Here is a 25,382-nt window from a genome sequence, read left to right on the forward strand (position 1 = left end):
CCCCCTTCTCTTCCTATACTGCGCTCCCAACAGTGGCGGAGCGCCCATACAGTCAGGGCGGATGCCCCCCCCCCCCCCCGACGGACTCAAATGGACTGCTTGCTCCCTTTTCAGCTATTTACCACTTTTTACTTATTCGCGATTATTGAACTTTTTATTGCGCTCTCATCTACCTATTGACATTTGTTACATTTTGTTGGCGATGACACCTATTTATTCTTCGTTTATCTGCAAATTAGCAAGGCCCGGAAAGGGTCATTTCCGGCGATCTAGGGAGTATCTTTACTCAAAAAATGTCTGTACGCTCCGCGCCAACCTGTGGTGGCGCTCTGCTTAGATAAAGTCGGAAGCGCCCATACAGACCATTCTCGCCCCCTCTGACCAATACTCCTAGCCCCGCCACTGGACAACACACAGTTGACCTCAGTCACGTATAACCACGGTCAGTCGAGCGCTGTTGAGAAATGCTTCAGATCTTACTCAACAACAATCGAAGATTGTGACCTAAGTTGATATCTTTACCAGAGTTATAGGAAAGATGGTGGTTGGACTCACCTTTGTTCCTTACATAAATGAAACCTCTTCATCCTGTTTCAGACCAGAATGGAGTATTTCTGTTGATGTGTGTTGCACTATGCCCAGTATGTAATGTTCCTCTATAAGAGCTATAGAAAGCTGTTGGGTGGACCCACCCTGCTATTGCACATGAAACCTCTTTATCCTGTTTCAGACCAGATTGGAGTATTTCTGTTGATGTGTGTTGCACTATGCCCAGTATGTAATGTTCCCTTATAAGAGCCATAGAGCTGTTGGGTGGACCCACCCTGCTACTGCAAATGTAACCTCTTTATCCGGTTTCGGACCAGAATGAAGCATTCTGTTGATGTGTGATGCACAATGCCCAGTATGCAATGTTCCCTTATACCCATTTTTTTTGTCCTAATGATCTAAGAAGCAGCAAAAGAAGGACACAATGGTAAAACAGACATAACCCACAAAATAAAGAAATTAAGATAAGCCAGTTCAATAAAGTCTGGAAGATTTATTCAATAAGCATTAGTTCTCAGTAATCTTTATTACACAGTCTGTTAGACTAACCATGGTATATTTTCATATAGTGTTTACCAGTACATCAGTTTACAACTCGAATGCACCTTTGAGTGTATACTTACTCAAGTATCTCACTTACGTTTCTGATGCGGTCAAAGTGCTGCTGTTTTGCAATTTTATGAGATGCCACATGTTGAGGAATCATCATGTGTCATAAACACATGCACCAAGTAAACCTTTGGTGCAGTTGGAGGAATGACAACACTTTGTCGGATTCACTTTTTTTTTCTGTTCGCAAGAGACTTGGGCCATCTACATGTGCCAAAGTTATTAACTGCCTGTTACATAAAAGCAATATATATATATTTTGAATTTAAGAGAAAGTACAATTCACAATGAAAATTTCACAAAATTTTAACAGAAAAATGGCAATTTGAAATAAAAGAATGCTATTAAATCATCAAGTTTTAGTTTCCATTGTTGCCTATTGTTGTATTCAATCATGCAGAGATGAAAAGAAGTTAAAGCTATGACACCACCCGTATAATCATCATATACAACCTATCAGACCAACGTAGCTTCTATTTTGAAATTATCCTCTCACAAATATGTAGGTACATCGACGTCAGTGCTTACTTTCAAATGCTGTTTTCCCTTTGGAACATGCACTACCTTAATATCAAGGTCTTGAACTATATTTGTAGTATTACCTTCTGTTAAATTATTTGCTATTTCTACAAGCATCATGCTGCTTTCAGACAACAAGAATAGCATCGTTTTAAAGTGCGAGAGAGAGATGAGGCCAAAAATGCTCTTTCAAGCATTAATATGGAGACCGTACTATTTCACTTGAAATATGATGTGTACATCAATCCGATTGTCTTCTCATCACTTGGCAAGGAGACACCAGTGGCCTTATCAATATTCATATTTTTACAAGCTTGCACCCTGCTCAGGCACTAGTGGGCTTGTGAATATTCATACCGAAATGCATCATTTGGGAATAGTAAAGAAGTACAACTGGGCACAATGGGTAATGGCCCGATCAAGAGTGAGCTTGAACTTTTGAGCCAATGAGGAAAATTTGGCAAGATTTTAGAATTGGTGACAGATGGATGGAGAGATATTACAGACTATTTCAATGCAGTAGTTGGAACAGAATTGCTACGAAAAGTAAAATAATGGACATAAAAAGAGAACAAAGGTCTGCTTCTTGCAGGTCACAGTACAATCACACAAATTTATAACATATATATATATACATATATATATATGTATGTATATAAATATATATATATATGTATATATGTATATATATGTAAAGTTTAACTTATTTTCCAATTATTATGGGAACAGCACACACTGAAGCGCACAATGAAATCATTAGCAAACAGTTGAACCCAAGAAAATGTTCTTTCCAGCAGAAGACCTTTGACCCCATCCCTACTCAAGTGTTTGTCACTAACTATGGTAAATGAAATGCACACATCATCATGCAATAATTAATTCTCAAGGGGAGGTGGGTGAGTTACTAACACTGACCATCTACACTACACACACACGCCAAATTTGAGATTAGAATATTATCAGTTAAACTGCACACCATTACTTTAATAAGATTACACAGACAGCAACTAGTGATGCAACCAGTCATGACCATTCTCATTAATCAAAGTAATCCGTTTAATTACTCCAATTATCTACAAACGTGTCATTCTGCATGCTTAGTTAGTATTGCCTTATTTTCATACACAGTTCTCATTTTTGAATCTGTAACGGAAAGACAGTTGAGAAAGAAAATACTGACAGACCAATTTTTACCGATCAATGCAGCTTGACTGATTTTTTTCGATAGTTGACTAGTCGTACAACCCTGAAACTAACCCTTAAAACGTTATGTAACTTGAATTTTAAGAAAAATATTACCATGCAAGCAACTCACGAAAAATTGAAATATGACCCATCATTACACAGTTTAACAGCTGAAATAACATCAATGAAAGAGAAAAAAAAATTGTGATGTTGATGAGATTGTGTTGTTGTGTAAAAGGAAGTTGGCCTGACGTTTCAATCCTAGCAGGATCTTCTTCAAAGGCTAAATGACAAGCCTTGTCATTTAGCCTTTGAAGAAGATCCTGCTAGGATTGAAACGTCAGGCCAACTTACTTTTACACATTCTCTTACACAGGCTCTTTAGTGGATAAGCAGTTTGCTAACAGTTTTATTCGATTATGATTGTGTTGTTGATAGATAACGTTTAATGTTTCAGCAGTGGACATGCAGCAAACATTCTCTATCAGTGAGTTAATGTAATGCCTTTTAGTGAGAGTCACTGATTAGCTGTAATAAGCTATGAAAAATGAGATTAATTTGAGCCATGTTTATTTTGACCATTCATCTACACAGGTCAAGTAAAGTCATATGATAAGATATTACATCGCTAAGATATATTGCCATGGATGAGATAGTTGATAAAATCACATCTCACATCAGGTCAGAGTAAAGGGAAAAGGTCAAAGGTTACAGTCATTCCGACCTTTTCTAATAAGCATCGAATAATAGGAATTAAAATATGGAAAAACTGAAATATAATATTGATGTAAAAAAATCAACTAAAATATTAAACATGCATAATCTCTATACATATATTAGGATATTATAAAATATTATTTTCTTTTGTGATGCAACTGCCTGTGAAAGGTTCTTCTCAATATGTTTTAACATATTTTGGTAGCTGCAAAGAAGAAAATAACACCCAAAATGGTTGATTACAACATCATATGTTCCAAATATATCTCGGTTGAATGGGAAAGATGTCCCTATGATAAGAAGAACATCTATATCTTTTCCAATTAATTTTTTTTTGCGAACAGAAAAAGGAACTAAATAATTCTTTGAATTCGTTCAAGGAGAAATTGGAAAATCTGATCTTGTCTACAATATCTTTACTTTTCAAGAAGGAATGACGTTACCCTTATAATCATTATTCACATAGATAGGACAATGCTTTTGTTAAATCTGCAAATTTCTGAAATTTTCATTTGAAACATGTGGAAACATTGTTTTTAATCCACCATGTCTTCCTTTTGCATTAAGATCACAAAAATATCCTGTTAATCATTGAAAACACAGCAGTGGAGGTACAGTACCTGTTATTTGGCTAAAAGCTGAGGGGCTTTTTTGTGGTATTACATCATGTAGGTTATGACAGTGGTATTTAAAATATGTTAAACAAATCATTAATTACTAAACGTATATGAATTATCTACAGTGCATATAAAATGTACTTAAGTACTCCACACTTGATATCCCATACATACAAGTGATATACTTGATACAATACTAGTTATAATCATTCAAGTGTCATACAATAAGGATACACTGGTCAGTGACAGATTAAGGAGTGACCGATAGCCAGTGATAGTTAAGGAGTGACCGATAGCCAGTAACTATTAGGAAAGAAAGGGATGCAGTGAATCTCGGGTCTCGTAAGAAAACTTGTACGATCCATTTAAATTATCTGCCTACTATCTACGAATAATTAAATTTGAATACACTACCATACACCATTGGACAATGTGTCATAAACAATGACACTTTGTTTTTCTAATTTTTTGCTTTTTATGCTCAGTCAGCTAAAGCCAAGGTAAAGTCACATCATTAAAGTACAGCAATGTCAACCGTTGCATTAGTCTTCTCGAGTCTAGTCATGTGATGTTAGAAAGATCTTTGAAAGTGGCAAACATCCCAATCAAATTAGACTTCGACAAATAACAGCTTTCAACAGAGCTTAATTTCAGTTTGAAACCCAAATCAATTACACAAAATTTAAGAAAACATATTTGCTTCCTTTTTAATAGCGGCACTCCCATCTTTTTATGTTATTTCGTTTCGCTTTGTAACAAAACTTGCCAACACTAAAATACTGCTACAGTCACACAAACAAAAATCATAATCATAACAATAATATAAAGAATTTTAAGTTTGGTCAAAGACCATAGAATATACTCTGTATTTCAGTTGAGCTCTGGCATTTAACAAATAACACCAATCTCATGTTCTTACTTTACTGACATTTCAAAGAACTTGAGATTTAAAAAATATGGAATACACGCATAACAGGATTTATGACACAAATATTACATAATACCATCAAGGTATGTATGCAGCTCACCTAAGTACAAGATAAATTCAAAAACTGAAAAATTTGCAGTAACTGGACCAGTATAAATAAAACTTAGGGAAGGAAAGGATAGTACCTTGGTAGGGAATGGGTGTAGGCTAAAGGCTGTTTCTTCAGACAGCAACAGACCTCAAGTTTAATTTTGACATCTGTTTTCTGATATCAATTATTTTACTTGTTACAAATGTAACAAACTTATATTTGATGGTATGAAAGAAATTGTGCCACTAACTCAACTAGCTGTTTTACTTCTGTTGTAACCTGGGTTTACGCAATTTCCCATGAAACCTCTGGGAATCTGATAATTAAATAAATGTGTTTATCGAAGACCATATGCATTGACTGACATCTTTGATACTTAGCAAATCTTCTTTCTTAGATACTGGCAATTCAGTGAAATTGGGTCTTTATAATGTACATGTATTTTAGATCCTCCTGCAAGCAGGAACTCGCGAAGAAGCCTGATTGGCTTAGCAAAGCCGCAAGCTGACCGAAGTCAGTCTCTTTAGATTCATATTTAACGTCCATGATTATGAATTGTCAATTGTCAACAACTCTGTAACTGGACGACATACATTAATCTTGCAGTGACTCGAACCGGGGACCTTATGATTGGAAGACACCGGCGTTAACCACTGAGCTAATACTCCTATGAGTGTTCAACACTCCTGAATTATAACGTAATGAATTATAATGTGTAGTATTATAATGTAAAGTTTATAATTGCTTAAAACAAAACCCACACACATGACACCCTGTAAATGATAATAACAGAGTTGATTAAAAATCCAAGGTAACTTTTAAAGCTTAGTCACTTCAATAGCCCATAAAATGCTTTGCAAAATTATCAAAGAAGTGCACAGCATGAAAAAAAATTCAAGCTGACATAGTGACACTGTACCTAATATACCCGATGCATGGCAATACACTTAGTTAACCATGGAATGCCAATTTCCACTCTATTTTTGTGAGGCCTGCAAGGGATGACAACCCTGCCCTTCAGTGACGCCACGCACCAACAAGACACACCCATGCACACCCACAACAGGCTAGTGTAACAAATGCTATTCCCAGCTTTGCCAACATAACAAACAGCCCAAGGCTTGTTGGTTATTAACTTCTATGATTTGTGCTTTTCAGCACTTAAATGTTTATTTACAGGCTTTAAAGGTAGTGATTCTTGTTATTGACAGAATTTGGTATCAAGATGCATGGTAAACGAGTTACCATGGCAAATGACAAAATCTCAAGGTTTATACCACATAGACACTGTGATGATTCATGCTGTCATAACAGTAGTGTGACAGTCACAGTTCTGCTGTGACAGTCACACTCTGATGTGACACTGGCAGTCATCCTGTGAAGCATTCCAAACTTTATTGAGAGCACACAACAGTCGATAGTAACGAGGCCTTACGAGTTAAGTATGAGGCTTCCCTCACTGCACATAACCACAGCACAGCATAAATTAAAATTAATTTAACTTTAAGCTGTTGAAAAAAGAGATTCAAATTTAATTATTTATTGGCTTCATATCTATTCGATCCTTAAAACATGAGAGCATTGACATTCAAGATCCCTCCCTTTACTGCAGCACAAACCCCCCCCCCCCACCCAAAACCCTCCATAATAAGTTATTATCTCCTAGTCACATTGACCATACATAACTTTTCCCGCGTACCTCAATGATTATTCATTCCATATTTGACGGCATCCTCCATAAGCAAACAATCATTCAACGACTAAAACTGTCTCTCTTCTAAGAATTAAAAATGACAAATTTAATTTTCCAGGAGAAAATTAAGGTCATCTTTAGGTTATCATATCAAGTGCAAAGACTTAATAAGTAGCTCACTAAACCACCATCTCAGCGCATGGAAGAGACACAACTGTCTTACACCAAGGGGAAAGACACTCATGATGTCTTACACCAAGGGAAAGACACACAATTGTCTTACCAAAGGGAAGAGATAATCCTCTTACCAAAGGGAAGACATTGTTAAACTTCTCACATATCACAAAAGACTCATCCGTGGTCCTCTTGCGGTCGCCACTCTCATCATTTTTCAAGACAGAGCTGCAATTACTGGCCTGCCAATCGACGGATTGTTGCATCTGATCACTCGTACCTTCCATCATCCTCATTTCTGATCGATATCTTTCTCAGCATTTTCCACGTCTTTCTCGAGCTCCTCCAGTACCTCCTCCTTGCTCAGCAGGTCCATCACCTCTTTAATCTGCTTTGTATTCAAAGCAATGTCTTCACGAGAAATGGTCTCGATGACCTGCGACATACACAAACAAAAGAAAGAAATTGTCTTCAGACCAATAACATAAATAATTTTGAGGACTTCATATTGGTTTCAATAATCATTTTTCATCTCTAACTTACGTTAAGGACTTCATATTGGTTTCCACAATCATTTGTCATCTCTAACTTACGTTGAGGACTTCATATTGGTCTCCATGATCATTTTTCATCTCTAACTTACGTTAAGGACTTCATATTGGTTCCATAATTATTTTTCATCTCTAGCTAACGTTGAGGACTTCATATTGGTCTCCATAATCATTTGTCATATCTAACTTACGTTGAGGACTTCATATTGGTCTCCATAATCATTTGTCATATCTAACTTACGTTGAGGACTTCTGAAGTTTCGATGATGCCGTCCTTATCTTCGTCAAAGGCATCAAAGATCCTCTGAAACTTCTCGGCATCGTTCACTTTGTCAAGCTTCTTCATGGCTTCCACCAACTCCTCGACTCGGATAATAGTTTTCCTAGACAAGAGCAGAACCATGCATTGTCAAACTGAGAAAGGGAAAAGCTGCTTCCAGTCGACAATAAACTGCCACAGAGTGTAAATCATTCAGCCCATTTTACAAAACAGGGGAGCACAAATTGGACTCAGCAACCTCTGGTGTATTTCGACTAAACCAGTGTAAAACTCTGTACCATATTTGTGGAGGGGTGGGGGAGAAAAATGAAATTTGTGAAATCCAATCTAAATGACAAAAACACATTCAACCAAAAGAAACTTTAATGAAGAGATATTTCACTGCAGTTGACAAGTACGACAGGATAAGGGTACTGAATAAATCGATGACAATTTTTAGGTAATAGATTTCAACTGTTTAATAGAGAAAGGAAATAAAGAGGCTGTGACCTGCCAGCAGGGGAGAGGAATGGGAGAGGGAGTGGAGAGGGAGGACAGAAGGAGGGGAGAGGGAGGGGAGAGGGAGGACAGAGGGAGGGGAGAGGGGGGGAGATTGAGGGGAGAGGGAGGGGAGAGGGAGGGGAGATTGAGGGGAGAGGGAGGGGAGAGGGGCAGGGAAGAGCAATCTGAGAGAGGATGAGGGGGGAGAGAGTAGCAGGGGAGAGGAGAGGTTAAGAGCAGCTGGTCCAGGCTAATAATAATCACAATTGCCTCCTTTTTGCCTTGATGAAGATATAAGATTGTTTTGTAAACTTACTTTTTGCTATCAATCCTCTCCTGCATGAGTTCCTCTCTCTCAGCTACGGCCTCAGCATCCACCCCTTCTCCCTCCTTAATGGTCTCCTTCTCCTGGACTAAGGTATGCTTCTCTACCTCTAGCTCAGAGACGATACTGTCTAACCTGCCCATCATCCTGTTAACCTGTTACGTTTAAAAAAGAAGACCAAACACTCGACATAAAAAGCATTCTTTCAGCAGCTCGATCTGGACAGAATATTTACAAACAATTTTTCCGAAATGTAAAGAAGTTGTCACTATAGAGTCATACTTAACGATAGGCTTGTGGTCATTTTCCTTTCATTCTACAGACTGAAAGTATAACAATGAGATCTACAGTTACACAAATGAAAGTGAGTATATGGAAAGGCAAGAAGATGTACCTGTTTACTCATTCTAAGGGAAGCCTTAGATTCCGAGAGAGTCCTCAAGTTAGTGTCCTCTTCTTGCTCTTTCTTAAGGTCCTCCAAATCCTGAAAAGCAAAGAATAAACAGAAATTAGAAAAACCAAAGGCCTTCATTGTCGACACTTTGCTACATCAGGTGATATGAGGTTAGATCGATGTGGTCTTCCTTTGTACTTTCTTCATCATTAACCTTGAACTAAGCTTCCCTGATGAGATAAAACTGTTACAGATGCGCAAAGATTTATCGCACACTTGAAATAAAGAGATGAACCTCAACGTCACGTCCTGCACCCCCCCAACGAGTTAGTTCAATTCGACTGAGAACTCTACATCCCTGCTAACCGATCGAGAATGACACTCCTCGTGTCGACACAGAGACAACGTGGCAAGATGTGCAATTTGTTATGCAACAGCGTGCATGAAGCGACGGTGTACAACAGTCAAACATAAATGGCACGACACATACACACACCTGCAGTGTTTCTGCTCCCATGATTGCCTCTGTGGTAGAGATCATGTTTCATCCTTCAGCAGTTTTTGTACAAAGAAACAAGATTCATATTGTCTGACTGGCTGGGAGTTATTTGCTCTCTTCTTCCTCCTCTACTCCACCTGTCCTACCACCTCCAATCTTTTCCCTTAATTCCCCCATCCCTCCTCACCCAACCAAAGACATTATCCACTTTTCTATTTATTCTGCTACGTATGCCATTCTTCTCTTAGTAGTCTTCTACCCTGATGCCCTATCCCTTTCCCAAACCCTTCCCCACACCAGCCGATATTATACATTTTCTGCTTGTCTATTAATTCTACCCAGTAGGCCACCCTTACCTCTTTGTATTCTCCTACATATTCCCAATCTCTCACCCAACACCTTGACTAACCTGACTCAATCCTATACATTTTCTGCTTGTCTATTTATTCTCCTCAGTAGGCCACCCTTACCTCTTTATATTCTTCTACGTCTTGCTTCAGCTCCTCCAAATCTTCCTTCTCCTGCGAGAGTGATTCCTTCTCTTGTGCAATCTTGCTGATCACCTCCCCGATGCCCTGTAGTTCCTCTTTAGAGACCTCCTCTTCCTGCACAGGACAGATAAAGACATCCTTTAGTGTATATACGACCAGTCAATGAATATTCATATCATGCTAATCAGTCTACCAAAATCATAAGTGGAGTCTGCAATACCATTTTCTAGTCTAAAATCTGAATTTAGAAAATCAACGGTGAAGTAATTTATTATCCTCAAAGGCATAGAAAGACCAAGAGCAGAAACCTAAGGTTTCTCCCTCTTTATCTACAATTTTTTATGAATAATAGGATGCTTGTTTTTTAGCAACTAAGAGACTTGCTTCTGAACTTCATTTCAAGTACATGCTACATGATGCAGCAGGAGTTTTCCAGGACCACTGAAATGATATCACCAGAACTATGTAGACTCCAATGAAAATCCAACTTCAAAGTTTGGTTTATACGTGGAATCACAACCCAAGGATTGATGCATCCTAAAACTATTGCCAAGAAGCCTGTGTAGCACAGCTCTGGCTATATATATGTACCTACCTTGTCTGGTGTTACTATCTCCTTGGTTGGGACAGGTTCCAGAATAGGAGCTTTGTCAACAAGTTCCTCCTCGGCCTTGTCTTTCATGAGCTCTGCCTCTGCTGCTGCTGCCTGTTAATGTCAGATCAAATCAGATCACAAATAGTACCAGCTCAAGCAACATTCAAACATGTTTAAACTGGGGGGGAAGGGAGGGGGTTGATGTTTGAAAGTGGGGAGGGGGTTCCCCTTCCCTTTAATAATTGTTTGGACTTAATAAAAAGATGTAATATGGTGCAATATTTACAAGTTATTTCCCAGTAATGGTTGTGAATTTGCAAATGCTATTATGCTAGCTGCATAAAAGTGTTGTCAGATTTATGAAGAGACATAAAAAGTAACAAATGGACTTAAGTATGAATCGTCAAAATGGGTCAATCTTTCGTATAGCTTGTGTCATAAAATAATGAAGAAGTATTAAAGTATGGCAGAGTTGTCGGTATTGCTGTGGCATAACCAAACAAATTACCGACTGAATTGGATGAAAAAGCCAACTGAAGGTTTGGGAAAGAGTGGGAGGGGGGGCGGGCAAGTGCCCACAATTAATCCCGCCTAATCTTCAAATTCAATAAACAATACTTACTTCTAATTTGTGTTTAATTTTATGTTAATCTCTTAATTCTTTCTACTCTTTCCGTTTCTCTACGCTAATAACACTAACCTACCAAAATAAAGACCCCAGAAACCCAGGGTTGCATTTTTGAATTTTTTTAGTAAACTTTAAGCAAAATTGCATTTACAGGCAAATATTGATGTCCATTATTGTGATTCTCTATAACAAGTTCCTTATCACCACCCCTCACCCCCACCCTATCTACCAAGAAATCAGATCTGCATGACCCCATCAATCTCTCTACCTTCTTCTCTTGCTCCTGCTTGGCTATTTCCTGTTTCTCTTTCTTCTCCTGTTTGATGACCTCCTCCTCTTTCTTGATGACCTTTAACCTTTCGGTGTTGTCTACCTTCTCGCCTTCCATCTCTGCAAGCTTCAACTTAGCCTCTGCAGCCTGGAGAAGAAAAAAAATACAACATGGGGGAAAATATATATCTGTGCTTTGGAACTTATCATCAGTCTCTTATAATTTGAAGAGAAACATTTAAAACATCATTTAAAACACACCATTCCCTGTGATGACTACACGAAGGAATGATGCACCACATCATTCAATTAACAAGAACATATTAATGAGGTGATTTCAAAGTTTGTGGACTGTGCGAGACATTAATACCACAATCTCAGAGATTGAATGATCTCACTCAAGTTAAACCCTCCAACAGAGAAATTCAGTACATCCACCACTTGGGGACTCTTGTTGGGGATACCGAGGTGCAAAAAAAAAGTTGATTTAACCTAAGTGAGGTACAATTACTTTGAATCATCATAAAAAAACTGAAATGTCAACAATGGACATATTTATCATATCGAAGGTCCCAGATGACTGACTCATCACCAAACTACCCCTCCCCCCAGCCCCCGGATCCCCTCTCACTCACATCCACGGTCTCCAAAGCTCTCATCAACACCCCTTCCAGTTCATGGTAGCCTTCCTTCTTAACTGAAAATTTCCATAGTGTGTAATAATTCCAACACTGATTCCTTTTCACCTTTGCAAAGTATTTTAATTACCCATGAGCTGATAAATTAAAATGTCTAAAACTCTTAACGGGAGAGAGGCAGGAATGACGGAGATGACCACACAAAGAGACTAGAGGGGTACTTACTGTCTCCTCGGGCAACGATGCAATGGTTGCTTGAAGGGCGTCAGGTGCAGACAAGTGCTCTGGTAGGTACAGGGCCCTTGAAAGCAGCAGCAAAGAGGTTGGAATCTGTTCGTTCAGGTGGAGGGCTAACCACTGAAGATGAGAATTGAAGTTTGTTTAAATACTAACACCTGAACACAACCCTCAGAAGGCCAGCCTTAAACCTCTTAATGGTTTTATTTTAATACCTATATATTTTTAATTGTCCAAGAAAAGTACCATCCAGATTTGCGAATTGGACTACACAAACAATTGCAAAGGAGTATTGCAGTCATGTAAACACACTTTAAGTAATTTCAATGGGCCAACTTGAAGATAAGTCCAACTTTCGGAACTTTAATCTGCCATACGAAAAGTAAACACTAAATACATAATAATAATAATCATCATTATCATAATAATAATAATAATAATCATAAAAATAATAAGAATAATAATATTAATATTAATCGTAAAAGTAATAATAATAATAAAAAAAAATTCCCCAGTATAAAACAGAGACTGGTACCAACAGAAGAAATATCATGATATAAAACATACAAACATCTTGAAAGCCACAACCTCCTTTCTTCTTTTATATCTTTGATGTTCGTCTTAAAAAAACAGATATTTGATGATGCAATAACACATGAAATCACCAAGCAGACAATATAGATCAAAGAACTAATACTAATGACAGGGAAGTCAATGACAGAGAGAAAGGGTTTCAAACGGCATGCTTATCAATTCATGTCATTAATATTCTATTTCTCCTGTCAGACAACTTTGCCTTCTGACACTCTGACGACCACGTCGACGGGACAAATTCAATCCTAGACATTACGGAGAGCTTGTCGGCTTTACCTGCTGCAATTGTGATCGAAGCCTCTCGGCTGGAACTCCCAACGCTCTCATCCCACGAGCCTGACAAGCCGCTTGTAACTCTTGCACATCTAAGCTATCAATTCCTTCCTTGTAGATCATCTGCATAAGAAATAGAATAGAATGTCATCTGAATTCAATTTGTGAATTTATTAACAACGTATTCAAAGAGAAAGCATTAGCCTACGGGTAGTGGTGACTTACTTTGTTATGGCCTGGGGGTGGGGGCGTGTGTCCCCCCACCTCCATCATCAGTGGTAGGTGGGGTGGGGGTGGGATAAACATCCAGTTGGGGGTGGCTTAAAAACATTAGGGGCAATTAGGGGCAATTTGTAACCTACCTCCCCATGCTTTCCACATGCCCTCACCCCTCACCTCATCCACGCACCCACCCACCAACATTTGAAATCCTGTGCACGCCACTGCTTCTCTTCACATCTCTGTCCTTTAATCCAAGTCACTACTCACTCACCTTGTCATCGGCCATGAGACTCCTCAGCTGCATTCTGAGTTGGAATCTCAAGAAGTTGTTGGTTCCGATCGGTTGCAGTCTCAACAACCGGCAGAGAGCGATTAACTGGCCGCGGTTTAGGTTGTCCAATGTCAATTCATCTTCGAAGAGTTTGGAGAATTTCATGATCTCAGCGTTACTGGCCTGCTTCCCCGACCTCCGAATCTTCAGAAAGAAGTTACGAGAGAATTTCAAAACACATCATGGATGGGTTGGAATCATGTCTGTTTCGCTGACTGTCAATAATGAAACTATCAACAGGATGATGTGTTATGAGTGAGAAAGGCTATGCTATCTGCCATCTGGTACAATCTACATGATTCTGCTTGTCGTTCCTTTTTTAATTGCTTACTTTCACAGGACTTTCTTACCTTCCCATTCACCCACCTTCCCCCTCTTACCTCAATGGGTATAGCTTTAAGACGTTGACCAGAACTATACTTACATTTTCCAGGAAATGTGCAAACTGGGTTGCTGATTCCTTCGTCTTGGACTTGCCATTTTCCAACGCCGTCTCTTCGACTGTATCCTGCAAGAATTTGGCCATCTCCAGTTTGATTTTCAGTTCCTTGGTCAGTCTTGCTGTCTGTGAACGTCAAAATAAATCTGCTTCATTTAACGTTACAATGATCACTTTTGAAGTCATACGCATGGACCGAATATGTGTGAACTTTTGCTTATCCCAAAAGACTTTCAAACATAACGTGATCGTGTCGTTTCAAAGTTCTGCGACCTAGAAGATTTGGCTTTTGCCTGACCATTGGACGGATTAAAAATGAGTGACTCCCATTGCTTATCTACAGTATATGGTGCACTTGTATTAGCTGGCATATATATGTATGTAACACTAAAAAGGTAATAGGAAAGAATATATACCAAAGCCTTCTCTATGAAGATGCCACAGAAAGTACTTATTCCACTATTCCCAAAATCTAAGAAATTCTTCACAGGTGGACTGAAAGGTACTATATTTATTTGCATGGATGGTACTGTCACTGTTAGAAAGATTGATAAGCATTTTTCAACATCTCCATATGCATTCTAGATGTTGGATATTCAAACTGGGGGAGGTAACAAATTTTGTATGTTCCAATTACTATTCTTTTGAAGGGTTGCCAAAATTTGGGAGGTCGCCAAAATTTGGGAAACATGAAAAACAAAACGACCATCGGCAATATTTGTAGAAAAAAGTGGGAAAATCTCGAGCATAAATTACTTCAGTCACAAGTTGGGGGAAAATATATCATCATTTTGCAACTAAGCACCCTCAACCATTACTTTTTCAAATGTGTGGGGCTACCTCCCTCCAGTAGGGCACCAGGCCACAACATTTGCCATTTAGGGGGGGGGGGAGGGGGTCACCAAGATGATCAAGGTGAAAATCGGGGTCACCAGGCAAAACAGGTTGAAAACCAGGGATATAGGATAGATATTAGATGCTGTAACAAGTTATTGCAAACCTTTTTACTTCTTGTTTCAAAAGTGCTGGGCAGCAGGTTTGGGAAGAGGTAGAGGGCGACAGGCAAGAAAAACTCCATGAAAGGAATGATGATAAAGACCATGAACGGTACCATACGGAAGAGATCTGCCACGGTCCTGGTGAACTAGAATGAAGAGAAATACTCATTTTTAACCTTATAACTTAGGATAACTTTACACATTTATTGTCGGTATGTGATAGTCCTCCAAAAAAGGAAACGTTTGAATGCTATTGATGTTTCTACTTGTCTATATGATAATTCAAAGTTAAAACAATAACCTCTATTTTTAATTATGTGCATAAACCATAACTGTTACTACAATACTAGGAACTTACAGTACAAGATACCATGGGAAATGCCACCACACTTTTGGTTTAATATTTATTTGAAAAATAATTCTTTCAACACAGGAATGGGGATTCAGAAGAGGAACAGGTTTAAGGGGTGGGGGGACTGAAAAAGGGGGGGGAGATTTTAGTTCACTATTAAAGCAATCCATCCATATCTTCAGTACCTGCTTGTATTCTCGCCTACTCAAGGTATGGCCATTGAGAACCTGTCTCAGCAGCCTGCCGGCAATTTTCATCTCCGTCCATAGGAGTTTAAATCCGTTCCAGAAATGCAGGACCTCATCCTTGAACCTGGTGGCCAGACTCTTCTTCGGGAACAGCACCTGTGGAGTGTTGTGCAACAGTTCGTCCCTCTCCGAAGCAGACAATTCCCGAGCTTTCTTCTTCTCCTGAATCGCCTTGACGGCCTGCTCCACTTTTGACTCCCCATCTCCTGGCTCCGAGTTCGAGGACGACGTATGGAGGGACGATATTATTCGCTCACTAGGCCATTTCAAGTGTTTATGGTGCGTAGATAATATTAGAGAGTTTCTGGGAAGCAGGCCTTGTGCTCCATGGACTGTAGGGTATTGATATAATTTATTGACAGTAGAAATTTGGAAAACTCTGAAAAGCAAAAATGTAAGAAAGAAAGTCATGAAATCAATGTGAATCAGTCCAGGAAGAAAGTATCTGCAATGAATCATAACACCTACCTAATTATTAAATAATCTTTTCACAGAAACTGAGAAGTCTACAATTTTGCCCAGATATTTGACAAGGAGTGTTGTAATCAAGCACAACACACATACATAATAGTTTAGTCAGAACATGCTGGCAACTGGTACAGGTCTATACTAACACCTACAGTACTGTAGATTAGTGGTGAGGGAAGGCACACCTAATGAAATATTTCACGTAGGCTACACAAGAAAAAGAATGGGAGGTTTAATGGTACTTGTACAGTGAGGAATCTCAGTCACTGTGACAATGTCATGATCATGATGATATAAACTGGATTCACAGGGTGGGGGAGGGGGTGGGGGAGGGTGAGGGGGACCTCAGTAAGAAACCTGTTGTAAGATTGAGATTGGTTTCAGATTGTCAATGAAAATGGGTTTTTGGTGGGGCTCTGTGAAGAAAGAGTTACCACTTACAGTTAGCCATTGTAGCCCAGATGAGATAGCAAAGAGAGGAATGACGTTAAATCTCTATTTAACAAACTACTGCACACATGCAGTTTCTATTGACATGAATAATTCATAACAACAGCTCCACGTGTATCTTGAGGAGTGCAAACTCTACAGGAATGTGACTCTCTTTTTGATACTTACTAAGAAACATGGCATACCTAAAATCAGAGACTTCCACTAAAATAACAGGTACTTACATTTTGTGTTAACATGATGCAATGTTTCCAAGACGTTGCTAAATGCTAAAAAGTCTATTTAGGTTTTAAGCTAACCTACAGTACTTAGAATCTACTTGTGCACTAGGCAAAAGCCATCAAGCTATTTTTAAATGTTTACGGTTTAAAAGATGTTACACAAGAGGGTCACGGATACAGTAAAAGGTCAGTTGGATAAGTTTGGTTATATCTGACTCAACAAACAGTTTAAATTGAATTATTCCTGCTTGACTAGAAGGGTGACTCCAGCCTAATTATAAAGCCTGCTGTCATTCAAGTTGATAGACCTGTATTATATGGTACCAAAAGTCAACTTGAAGCAAGCAAATGTGATGTCAAAATTTGAATCCACAACAAAAACAACAACAAAAAATTGACACACCATGAGGTCAATATGGAAGCATTAGACAATTCTGGTTACCATTACCAGGGAATTATTTATCCAGTGTAGCATGGCAAATTTTACAGCACTCGTTGACTAACACACGATATTACGTCCTAAGCTTATGCTCCGCAGGAATATAGTCCTGACCGAACATGACTTCCAGTCCCAGAAAAATACTGTTAGTGCATTGTGTACTGTTATCTCCCACTAAAGCAGCTTTTGGGTTGACTTTGATAAAGATATATATATTTACATATTATTTATAGCTAAAATTACATGATAATACAGTTCATTACTGTACATTGACTAATTTTGGATTCAATTTTGAGAGAATGACAAAATAATTGTAAAGTTGGAAGAAAAAAACATGGCTGTTTGCTTGTTATTAATATAATTACTACTGCACACTGTGGATTACATAATTACTATATGGTACAATATTCAACTACTTCACCGACTTCTCCTGGGAAAATAAGGAAGTCCCAATGAAATCTTTATTCAGTATTATCAAGAGAAATTATTATGCAGCATATAAATTGCGTTCCCTGCTAGCTACAAGGCAGTTTAATACCAAAGGATATTTTGGATTTGATTTAGTACCAAAGGCTAATAATGGAATCGGTCTATTGGTTTTCTACTGCACACTGAGGATTACATATCTACTATATTGTACAACATTCCACTACTTCCTAGACTTCTCCTGGGAAAATAGGGAAGTCCTAGTAAAATGTTATTCAGTATTATTAAGAGAAATTACTATGCAGCATAGAAATAACAATCAGTGCTAGCTACAAGGCAGTTTAATACCAAAGGCTATTAAAAAAAAAAGTTAAAACAATACTGTAACTCACATACAAAAGCATTACAGAAAGGGTTATTGTTTGGAATACCCCTGTATACTACCAACATAAAGAGAACACTGCAACCTTCAAAAACATGGACATTGGGACAATGAATTTCATCATGTAGTTTTTTGTTCGAATTTAACTATCGAAGTCCTCAAAGCAAAATTTGTATAAATTAAAAAAAAAATTAAAAAAAAAACACATGAAAACTAAACAAACTACAATAGGTTCCAAATTACCCAGGTTTTGCAAAAATGGATGTTAAAAAAAAAAGACTTTGAAATTTATTTTTGATATTTGAAATGCAATGAAAGAGGAAGAACAACACCACAGTGAAAAAATATTAGCCTTCCTTATCCATATGGCAAAAACCTTTATGGGACAGTAAAGCTTTTCTGTGATGCATTTGCAATAGTATACTTCTATTGAAAAACTGTTAACAAAGCTAGACCTAATCAGCATGTCACTGTGACACAGTATGAGGTTTAGTGGCTCTATATATCACAAGGACAGTAAATACCATCAATAGTGTCCCCATCTACCACCACACTGTCCTTCATGAAGATGGTACAGCACAGTATTTAAACTGTTGTTATTGCTGTTCATATGTACATAGGAAGATTAAAAAGGATATTAATATGAGAAAAAGATTAACTTACTTTTTGCCATGTAATATTTGCGGTGAGTGATGCTTATCACTGTAGCATTGTGACTGATACTGACGATGGGTAGCACAGAACAATACTTCTGAAAGGAAACCAGACATTAACGATAAGCAGACTTAATGACAATTTTTTTTTGCAAGCAGTAACCTGCTGCATGTCATACTAAGTTAATACACTTCAAATTGCTAACATTTTTGACAAATATTCCATCACCTTTACTGTACAGTTCCAAAAGATTTGATTTGCATAGAAGAATAGCACAGTCCTAACAGCTAAATAACATTTCAAAAATATTATTTCTGTTTGACAATTCCAGACAGAGAATTGATCATACACAGTAATACTGCACACTGACTATCACAGTGACATATGTTTATGACATAGACCAGGGAGCTGTAGGAAGTACAGGCATATGTACAGGAGTTCAAATTAAACCTAGGCTTAAAGCAATAATAAGTCAGAGAGACCACAGAACTTTAGAGTTTAACTTTAGAGTAGGTGTTTAGGTGTTTAACTTTAGAGTAGGTGTGGCACTGTGGCCATCCATGATTTGAAATCATCCTGAAAGGATGTGGTGATTACAGTACAACAATGTTTCTGTCTTCATCATAAAAACCACGTAATCCATTTTTGACCTAAAGCCCCATTATGCACTTGATCTTTTGTTTTGGGTTTGTTTTAGGGGGTACTAGTAAATTGTGTAGTAAATAACTATGCAACCATGACAAAATAGTTCCTTTTCACACTGAAGTAAGCTCAAGGCCCTCATACCTTTTCAACCTTTCATACCCTCCCTTGTGTCCCCTCTCCCCAGTCCTATCCCTTCTCACACTCCAACCCTAAAAAGGAAAGCAACCCTCAATGTTAACAAAGACTCCTCATGAAGCAGACAACATACCAGACCATCAGACAAGATTGGCCATATCATGTCCTTTGCTTTAACTGGCATCTACATTTTCTTTAACATTTGAAGCTACAAGTGAAAATCTACATAAATTGTGGTGAGTGGTATGGATGTAGGGTAGGGAACATACTTGTGCTTCCTATGCCTATGGATGGAGAATGTTACAAACTTTGTGTTTGAGACTGAAGCTAGTTACACAAACCTACAGTACTGCTGACCAACTGTTGCACAATCTCACTGAATTTACTTAACATTGCCCAATAACAGCACAGTCTGCCCATGGAAGTACAGTATTACATTCTATGTTCTGCATGTTTAGTGTGCATTAAAACAAAAATACTGCCTTTGTCACATATCAGAGTTTGCATCCATTAACATAATTGTGGATTAAAAACTTAAGGAAATCTTAAAAAAATCAAGTCATTTCCAAATCAATTCTGAATGGTATAAATGGCCAGATAAGGAAGAGGGGGGGTGTCTTCAGCTGTTGGAACAACAGTGAGTTGGTGCACATCTTGTTTGATTTGGACAGTTTGACACAAGTTTTTATTTTTTTAATGACGGTATCTCCTGATTCCCATTTGACATGTATACACAAACATTATATTGGATACACTGTACAGTTAATGAGTTTTGATGAGATTGGTACAGTGATATGCTTGTTGCATGTACTTTATACGTACAATTAGACCTGTAGGAAAACTAAAATACTGTAGTGAATGAGTGTAGTAAGTCATTATAAGCCAGTTAGTATTCAATATCAATTTTGAACAAGAAAGTTTTGTCGGTTCAGGTTCACTGCAATTTTGATAGTTATCTATGTGAATTGATCAGCAGAAGTGAGCAGACCATGTTGCCGTCAAGCATGACAATATCTCAATATAAGGTAGGCCTATACGTACTATGAATTGAGACACATACTATCATGCTGTACTATGCATAGGCCAACACTGTTTGCATAAACACAGTGCTACGTACAATAGGTAGTGTTGTTACTAGAGGTAGATGTCAGCATTATTGTTATTATTACGCAATAGCGGGCACTATTGCAATATTGGTAGTGTAAACCTGATGAATAATGGACTGATGATCTTTTGATTTGCTCTGAGGTATAGTATTAATCTTCAGAAGGCATGGTTTCACCAAAATAAAACAATAAATTTATGTAATATCTTACAATCAGTGCAATCACACTATAGTAACAAGTAGAAATTCTCCTTACACAGAGAATGCAGTAACATACCATGTAGGCCTAGGCCTACTGTTGGTTACTGGGCAAACAAATTTTTAAAAATGCCTCCAAGAGGTAAACTCAGGTTTCATCGGTAAGATTTCGCATATATATAGCCCTCTTGGCTTTAGCTACAATAGTGATCAAATAACTTACAATTAAGTATGACAACAAGACTATGGGCTGTATATCAGAAATGTGGTTTAGGTGGCTTCCGCCACAGAACAGTCTACAGAGTATACTGCAAAAATATATGTACACAATAAGTTCCCTGCATTAAAACTAACCAATAGACTAAAGAATATTCCACTGATAAAAGTGACAAGTTGATTGACAATAGATCTCCATTCATTCTTAAAAGTATTTTAGGCCAAGGCTATTACACAACTAACAGTTTTGAATAAACTTATAATTTGAGGGGGAAAAGACACAGCATAGCCTAGGAGTTGCCCACATCTAAGTTCTAATCTAACTAAGAAATTTGCTTTTGCCATAATAAAAAAGTGTACATATTCCAAAATGGTGAAAAAGTAGTTTTTATGGCAGCTGTAATGACAGAAACTGTGGCAGAAACCAACATCCCCATCTTATGTTAGGTCTACGTCTATGAGAATGACTGGGCCTAATGATCAATTCCAATCATACTTCCATAGGCTACTGTAGCAAAACTAGGCGATGCCAATAGCCTATACTATACTACTAGTACTATAGTTATAAACTATAAATAATTATAAATTATAATATTTAAATTAAACACTGATGCCACTGGGAGGTGCAAATAGCGGCAAGAATGTTTCTGTTAGTGTCATATGCCTGATGCTGTATTAATGTAATGAACGATCCTACCGTATTTATCTAAAGTAATAAATATTGTTAGCTTTGCATTATTATTTATTTACTTTCTAGGCCTAGCCTAACTGAGGCTAGCCTAGGCCTAAGCTATTCAATCAATGAAGTGATCATGCTACTAGTTCGTGGTAGACTGAGTTCGTGCGAGACTTCAGAAACAGAACAAGTCGAAACTACCTTCTCTTCCGTGGAAAGAAACAAGGGTCAATCTGGCCAGATGCTTCCTATGAGAAACATAGCGAGAAAATCCTGACATATCCGTATTAGAGACAAACAGAAAAGTGATTTCAGAATTGAGTTTGCAGAATAAATTGTGGGTAGCTTAAAACGCCGGTACTGTAACTTGTGTAAGTATGTTCTCCGGTTGATGCATGTGTCCTGAAAATACTATACAGTGTAAGCTTAGTGGATCATCATTACGTATCGTGTGTACATAACAGCAAGTTAAATTTCCATTACGAAAACTGCGGTGACCTTTCACCTTAGAGTTTGTTCCATATTCATGATGATAAATATGCATCACGTGAAATTCGTATATCGGATATTTCATCCTTCTAAAAAGTTTCGACAGAGCACCTCTATTCAAATACTGCTACAGTTTCAACAAATTTGCATTCCCAAAGCATTTTACTTCATCCTACCTGACATCAATTAAATGATTTCGGCAAACTTTTCTTGTGAAAACATAATAGCGTCGAAAATGAACCAGAGGGAATTTGTCATTGTATTTATTAGGCTCAAGTTTAGTTTTAAGAAAATTATAATGCAAGTCCTATAATAAACAATATCACAATGACAGCTTCATACTTTATCAAGTTAATCAGGTACTTTGTAAGTAGTGATCGAGAACTCTATCAAAGTTATTTTTTAAAAGATGGCTTTAGATAGAATTTTAGTCCTGATATTTTACAGTCTAAGATAACAAAAATGAGAAGAAAAAAGGAAGAAGATTGGCAATAATGTTCCTATATGGCTATTCTGGTTTCCAAAATATTCAGCTTCAAATTATTTAAAGTACAGGTCTAAATGTTAATGTTAATCCATTCTTTTATAATTTATTTATGATAAATTCTTCAACCAAAATTTGTTCTTTTAATTTTATTCAAACAGCAGAGCATCTATGGATGACATGCTAACCATTTGTCCATAAATTAAGTGATGATTTGCGGCGCAAAATTAATTTGGATATGTTAACATGTAAAGGCCTAGGTTAAAAATCATTGCTATCACTCCAGGTTCAGTGCATTTCAGTGCGGTTGCTTGAAAAGTACCAAGAGCTGCTATAGATTAGAATGGAAAGCTGCCTGGTTTTACACACAGACCATCAGGTCAGTCTCTCAGATGCAGTACAAAACTTACCGCTATAAAACCATAATACTTTTGACCTTATATGTGTTCATAAAAAATTGTTGTCATGAAGTGGTATGGATGTTATCCAATGACGCTGTATTCTTTATATCAAGCTCAAAAAACCCATGTCTAGTTGAGCTGTTACAATAATAAAAAGCCTGCCAATGGAAAATAAAACTTAGTCGAAGGAGTAGACGACATATCAAATTAAACTTAAAAGTGGAACAGATCCAGAGAAGTTGGCATATTTGAAGCCTTATCATAGTAACATAATAAAATTTTCCTTTTTCTGGACTATGAAATATCAAACAAATTTCACTTGTCTGCCTGCAATTTGGGGCGAATTTTTTAATATTTTTTTTTATTAGTACGGTATGTCATAGTCCAAGTAAAAGGAAATCCTATATCAAAAAAATTATACTTCTTGTGAGTGAAACCACAATTTCCAGTGAGATGGGCAATGCATTTGATTTTAAATAGTATTAAAATGATTAAATTATAAATATCATATATCCAGATACGAAGACCCTTTTTTTTAAATTACATCAAACATAACCTATACTGTCGCCATATGATATGTAATGAGGTTTCCTCCTTTTGCAACTCTTTTTAACATTTCACATTAATTTAGGTAGATTGGTTTCGAAATATAACTGAAAATTGGGGCGTTGTTTTTCCTTACTCTTTTCACACAAACTCCGGCTCTCAACCTCCCAGACGACTTTACATAGAGCAGTGTAACCCTCCTCCCAATGTTGGGTTTTGGGACCTGGCAAATGGGCGGTTTGGGGGGAATACCATACCATGTATAAAAACATATATATGAATTTATATATAACAAAGATTCAGTTGTTCACTTCCTGCTGCAAGAGTATAGGTATACTATATGTCTGTCACTATATAGAAATGTCATTATTCTTAACCGTAAAATTCTACACCCACCGCCCCACTTAGGTAGGAGCCTGAACTATTTAATTGGAAGGGCCACACAGGCGGATCCAAGCTTCTACAAAGGAGGGACACGGCCCTTGGGTCTCTGGAACCACCTGTCATATGGGGGTTTGGTTAGTACCCTAGACATAGGCGTAGGAGGCGGGGGGCTGGGGGGGCTGCAGCCCCCCCAACCAAAATTTTTGGTGAAAATTCGGGCAATATGCTGAGAATTTTTCGGGCATCTACTTAAAGAAGAATAATTTGCAATATGAATATGGAAGGGTATAATAACACGGAAAATATGATGAAAATTTTTTTTCGCGCTCCGCGCGTTCTCAACATCTTAATGTGCATATCATATAGGTAACTATCGGTTATTTGCATGTGATGTAATAACCGATGAATGCCCATATGATATGCACATGAAGATGTTGAGCGCGCGCGGAGCGCGCGAAAAATTTTGGTTATATTTTTCGGGCAAATCTTTACAGCCCCCCCAAATCAAATTAGGCTCCTACGCCTATGACCCTAGAACAAAATTAAACGTTAAGACGCCAAATGGTGATTTTGCCAATTTAGACCATAATAAAATTAGGTCATTAATAAGGGACCCGGGCCAAAGCCCCTGAATCCGCGCTCGAGGTGTCCTGGGCCTGGTGGATATCCTGAGTGGGACGGGATTTTCAAGAGAAAACCGGCTTGCATATGTTTCATTTTCACAGTCAGCTTTCCATTGTTAATTTACCCAGACCAGAAGAAACTCTGGAATTTTATTTTTTAGCACACTCGATTTTGATACGGGCGCAAAATCGTACCACCCTGCCTTCTATTAATATGTTTATTCATTGCTACTTGGCCTACTTCTAATAAATCTTGCATATTTCAATTCGTGTATCAAACGCGGAAGACAATAATACCGCGTTATTAGTCAATGAAACCCTTTTAACATTTCTCATTAATTTTAGAAGATTGGTTTCGGAGTATAACTGAAAATTGGGGCGTTGTTTTTCCTTACAATTTCTAATCCGTAATTGTCAGTAATTTTCTCACAAATGTACTCTTGATACGTAAACAAAGGAAGCCGCCTTGGACACTCGTAGCATTTCCGGAACCACTCGTAGGTTCTCGGTACA

General features: G+C 37.8%; 1 protein-coding gene across 2 annotated transcripts; it reads right to left on the bottom strand.

The window, feature by feature from the left end:
• Positions 1-1,022: 1,022 nt before the first annotated feature.
• Positions 1,023-22,356, bottom strand: LOC139967340 (mitochondrial proton/calcium exchanger protein-like). 2 transcript variants are annotated; one of them, XM_071971029.1, is made up of 15 exons: positions 22,144-22,356; positions 18,977-19,061; positions 15,865-16,306; positions 15,330-15,473; positions 14,315-14,455; positions 13,831-14,034; positions 13,341-13,460; positions 12,459-12,590; positions 11,594-11,743; positions 10,698-10,808; positions 10,082-10,216; positions 9,113-9,202; positions 8,710-8,873; positions 7,875-8,016; positions 1,023-7,518 (listed from the first exon to the last, which is right to left on the bottom strand). In XM_071971029.1, exons 1-15 carry the CDS (start codon positions 22,220-22,222, stop codon positions 7,375-7,377), a joined length of 2,283 nt encoding a protein of 760 aa, XP_071827130.1. In that variant the 5' UTR covers positions 22,223-22,356; the 3' UTR covers positions 1,023-7,374. The 2 variants fall into 2 exon arrangements, with proteins under 2 accessions (XP_071827130.1, XP_071827129.1); XM_071971028.1 differs by having other exon boundaries at positions 18,977-19,064.
• Positions 22,357-25,382: the final 3,026 nt, after the last annotated feature.

This window comes from Apostichopus japonicus, chromosome 5 (assembly GCF_037975245.1).
Source record: "Apostichopus japonicus isolate 1M-3 chromosome 5, ASM3797524v1, whole genome shotgun sequence".
NCBI classification, from domain to species: domain Eukaryota; kingdom Metazoa; phylum Echinodermata; class Holothuroidea; order Aspidochirotida; family Stichopodidae; genus Apostichopus; species Apostichopus japonicus.

Excerpts from the sequence above, each read along its gene's own strand:
- LOC139967340 (XM_071971028.1), bottom strand. The coding sequence starts at position 22,222 with ATGTCAGGATTTTCTCGCTATGTTTCTCATAGGAAGCATCTGGCCAGA. Across the intron at positions 19,065-22,143 it reads TTCTTTCCACGGAAGAGAAG|AAGTATTGTTCTGTGCTACC; the intron begins GTAGTTTCGACT and ends GTTTCCTTTCAG. Across the intron at positions 8,017-8,709 it reads GAGAGGATTGATAGCAAAAA|GAAAACTATTATCCGAGTCG; the intron begins GTAAGTTTACAA and ends GCTCTTGTCTAG.